The sequence below is a fragment of the Chrysochloris asiatica genome, unplaced genomic scaffold (genome assembly GCF_000296735.1).
Source record: "Chrysochloris asiatica unplaced genomic scaffold, ChrAsi1.0 scaffold00372, whole genome shotgun sequence".
NCBI classification, from domain to species: Eukaryota; Metazoa; Chordata; class Mammalia; order Afrosoricida; family Chrysochloridae; genus Chrysochloris; species Chrysochloris asiatica.
In genome coordinates, this window is record NW_006408890.1 from 1,023,189 (window position 1) to 1,027,316 (window position 4,128).

The 4,128-nt window shown below is 46.4% G+C and overlaps 1 protein-coding gene across 1 annotated transcript in view; it reads right to left on the reverse strand.

Annotated features, from left to right (window-relative positions):
* The window catches only part of CRLF2 (cytokine receptor-like factor 2), a 90,191-nt gene extending 86,458 nt beyond the window's left edge, over positions 1–3,733 (reverse strand). The window contains exons 1-3 of the mRNA XM_006876262.1: positions 3,723–3,733; positions 3,404–3,512; positions 1,024–1,188 (exon numbers count right to left, since the gene is read on the reverse strand). Coding sequence (XP_006876324.1) covers positions 1,024–1,188; positions 3,404–3,512; positions 3,723–3,733 — 285 coding nt within the window. The remainder of the gene's footprint in view (positions 1–1,023; positions 1,189–3,403; positions 3,513–3,722) is intronic.
* Positions 3,734–4,128: the final 395 nt, after the last annotated feature.

The following is a 4,128-nucleotide window of genomic DNA, read 5'->3' on the forward strand; positions in this document are numbered from 1 at the left end:
CCTTTGGACTCAGGATCCCTACGCTAAAAACATGCTAGACCCAGAGGAAGATTGATGCTAAGGCCACGGAAATCTCCAAGGAACACCACACCTACAGATGCTGAGAGAAGACAAGAAACGTTCTCCAGAGTCAACAAAGCAAGAGCCGTCCCCTAGAGCTGGCACTGTGAACTCAGACTTGGAGCTTTCAAAAACTGTGAGAGAATAAATTTCTGTTTGTTGAATCCACCCCCTTTTGATGTCATTTCAGAATCACTGGAGAACTAAGATAATGACATTCACAAGGAAAGATGAAATGCAGTGAAGTGGGGTCCAGACAGAAGGAAAAGGTGCCTTGGGGGAAAACACTGAACCCCACGGACACAGTGAGTGGGGTGCTGTCTCAGTCCTATAGGGCTTCCGTAGCAACAACAACAAAAGGGAGTGGCTTTCATAAACACACATGTGGAAGGCTTACAGAGCCCTGGTGGTGCAGTGGGTTACACGCTGGGCTCCGAACCACAAGATCAGTGGTTCAAACCCACCAGCCGCTCATCGGGAAAACAATGAGGCTGTCTGCTCACGTAGAGATTTACAGTCTCTGAAAACCTGAAGAGGGTCATTGTGAGTCGGAATTGATTCGATGGCAGAGGATCTGGCTTCTCATGTGTCTGGTCTGCTCCTTTTTTCATCTCAGAAGAGACTGGCATAAGACAGCCTCACAGTAATCTAACCTCATTTGCTTAACAAAGAAAACCCTGTTCCCAAATAGGATCGCTACCAAGGATAGATATGCTATTGCTGTTGTTAAGTGCTATGGAGTCGGCTCCAATTCATAGTAACCCTGTGTAGGGTTTCCAAGGAGCAGCTGGAGGGTTTGAACCACTGACCTTGTGGATAGCAGTCCACAGTGCCACACCAACACTCCAAAGGTATAGGGTTAGGATTTGTCCCACATATTTAGAAGGGACACATTCAATCTATGACAAGTACTAACTCCTCCACATAGCATCACTTCCCACAAGAGTGTGCTGTGGGACTTACCTGCCACCCGGAATCAAACTTGTTCTTGTATTGGACTTCATAAAGGAGACCCTCATACGGGAGTTCAGGGCAAGTAACAGTGACTTCTTCCTGCTTCCACAGGAATTTTAAGTCGTTCAGGGATCCGGGTTTTACTACGAGGAAGAACAAGAGAAACACGGCTTCCTAGACAAGGTGAACATTTCCTCACCTCACCCCCCAAAAAAGTAGCTTTATATTTGCCTAGACACACTTTCCTTTCACCAGAGATTCTAACCGGTTCCATATGGCTCAGAAAATGCTATGTAGGTGTTCCATAGCAACCACATTTGTTGCCTGTGGTATTCTGAACTGAGTAGGAAACAAATTAGGGTGTTGGCAAATAATATTCAGCAAATCAGGTTGCCGGAAGAACAAACAAATCTGTCTTGCAAGAAGTACAACCAGAAGAATGCTCCTTTGAAATGAAGATGGCGACAGTTCATCTCAAGTCATGTGGACGTGTTATCAGGAGGGACCAGTCCCTGGAGAAGGACATCGTGCTTGGTAAAATGGAGGGTCAGTGAAAAAGAGGAAGACCCCCAATGAGGTGGATTGGCACAGTTGCAGACACAATGGCATCAAACATAGCAATGATTGTAAGGTTGGCTCGGGACCAGGCAGTGTTTTGTTCTGTTGTACATAGGGTTGCTATGGGTCGGAGCCAACTCTATGGCACCTAACAACAGCAACAGGAAACAAACAGCTTTGCCCCACTTAAAGATGATGGTCAACTGGACCACTTTGACTGTGTGTTGGTCTCCAAAGCCCTGCCAATAACGTCGCTCTCCAAAACTCCTGCTAGTCCTTCTTCCTCAAAGTTTCAGGAGCTTGATTTAGGAGATTGGATTATGGGCAGGAGTCTGGAGAGCAACACACATTCATTGAGGTGAGGTCGGCCGCCATCTTTGAAAGGGGCAAGGCTGTTTGCTTCCTGTTTGTGTCAAAATGACACAAGAAACAGATTTGGTTGCTATGCAACTCATACATGGCCCTTGTTTACATGAGGGCAGCAGCTGAGAGGTCTGCTTTTAATAGCTAAACCGATGGGGTCTCAGGCACTCCAATGTTGGTGAGAATGGTTTGAATTCTGCATGTTCTGATCTATTCTAGCTGAGGTTGCGATGCACGGGAGCTGATTCAGTGAATACCAACAATACCACATTATTCTACCCACAGCTATCTTTGTTTTAAGTGGTACCTGTACTACCCTGGACTCTGTCTGAAACGGTTGCTATGAATAAGTATCTATTTGACTGCAGGGGAATGTTTTAGTTGATTTTGTTTTGTTTTTTAGAGGATCTGACAATAATTAATGGGAGAAACTCTCATACATTTGTTTGTTCTTCTGACAGACATTGGTACTTTCAGTATTCTTCTCAAACACCATAGTTCAAATGCGTAGATTCTGACGCAAATCTGTGACTTTTCCTCTCTAAAAACAGACAAATAAATAAATAGTCACTGATGACAGAATTCTACAATGAAGAATGCACATTCTAGAGAGAGCTTTGGGGCATTTGTGGTGTTTTAGCCCACTCGAGATACACCCACACCTTTAAAAACACATCCATACTCTCAACTCCATTTCAACTCATGGCGACCCCATAGATTGCTTGCCCATAGGGTTTTCTGAGCTTTACAGAAGACGATCACGAGGCCTTTGTTTGGTGGTGCTAGTGGGTGGTTTTGAACCACCAAAGTTTAGGATGGTTATTGATATTAGATACCCTCAAATCAATTCCAATTCATAGCGACCCGATAGACAACATAATGAAACACGGTCCGGTCCTGCCCCTTCCTCACAATCGTTGCTACGCTTGAGCCCATGGCTGCTGCCACTGTGCCAATCCATCTCATTGGGGTCTTCCTCTTTTTTGTTGTTGACCCTCCAGTTTACCAAGCATGATGCCCTTTCTCCAGGGACTGGTCCCTCCTGATAACACATCCAAAATAGGTTGAGTACCAACCATTGACATCCTCTGGGGACTTCTCAAAATTGACCACCAAAATTCAGGGGACAAAAATGGATGTGAATCATTTAAGAGTTAGAGGGTTTCCCTATGTCTCTTTCTTACTTTCTGTGGCATCGAGGGGGTACCTTGTCTCAAATCACAACCTTCAGAAGGTCTTTTGGTCTCCATCATTGTCTCCACCCAACAGCCATGTGGATATGGGTTTTCTAGAAGGGGCCACGTCTTGCCTGTTGGTGTCGACGAGGGAGTCCCCCAGAGTCAGCTCCCCTGGGGTGGGGGTGGGGGGTGGACAATGAAATCCTTTCTGAGTACTCACGGTAGGAGCTGATCCACAAGCTAGTGTTGATAAACATGTCGGTCCCGTTGCTGAGTGATAGTTCAAGTACGAGATCTCTGTCCCCATCCTCATTGGGTTCCACCTCCAGAACACACCCGGCTGTGCATCCTTGCTCGAGAATGTAGGTGGGACACGGGCGGATCGCCACACTTCCAAATCTGTGATGGAAGAGAGAGGACCGTTGAATCCAAGGCCATCTTCCCAAACAGCATTTTCACGTATCTACTACCTGCTCCCCCCTCCAAACCCCCATCTTTCTCCTTCTTTTCAAAGTTCTTCCCCATCAAGGAGACACCTGTCTACTCAGGAAAGTAGGATCTGTCCTCTCAGGTGTTTGAAACCTTCAAGGGTTCCATAAATAGCCTCACCGAATGGTCATTGTTGTAAGTGCTGTTGAGTCAATTCCGACTCATCGCAACCGTGTATAGGGTTTCCAAGGAGCGACTGGTGGGTTTGAACTGCCCACCTTGCAGTTAGCAGTCCAGTGCTGATCTGACAGCAGCCCACCAGAATTCCCCACTGAATAGTGGCCACACACACACAAAAGGTGAGTTAACATCCCAGAATGGGAACGGACACTGATTTGGAATAAGAGTCTTTGGAGATGTGATTAAGTGAGACATCTTGAGATGAGAGCTTGCTGGATTTCACATGGGCTCTAAACCCAAAGAGTGGGGTCACATTAGGAGACAGAAGACAAGAGACACAGAGGGAAGGCAGCCATGTGAAGACGAGGCAGAGATGGGAGAGATGCAGCCACAAGCCCAGGACACT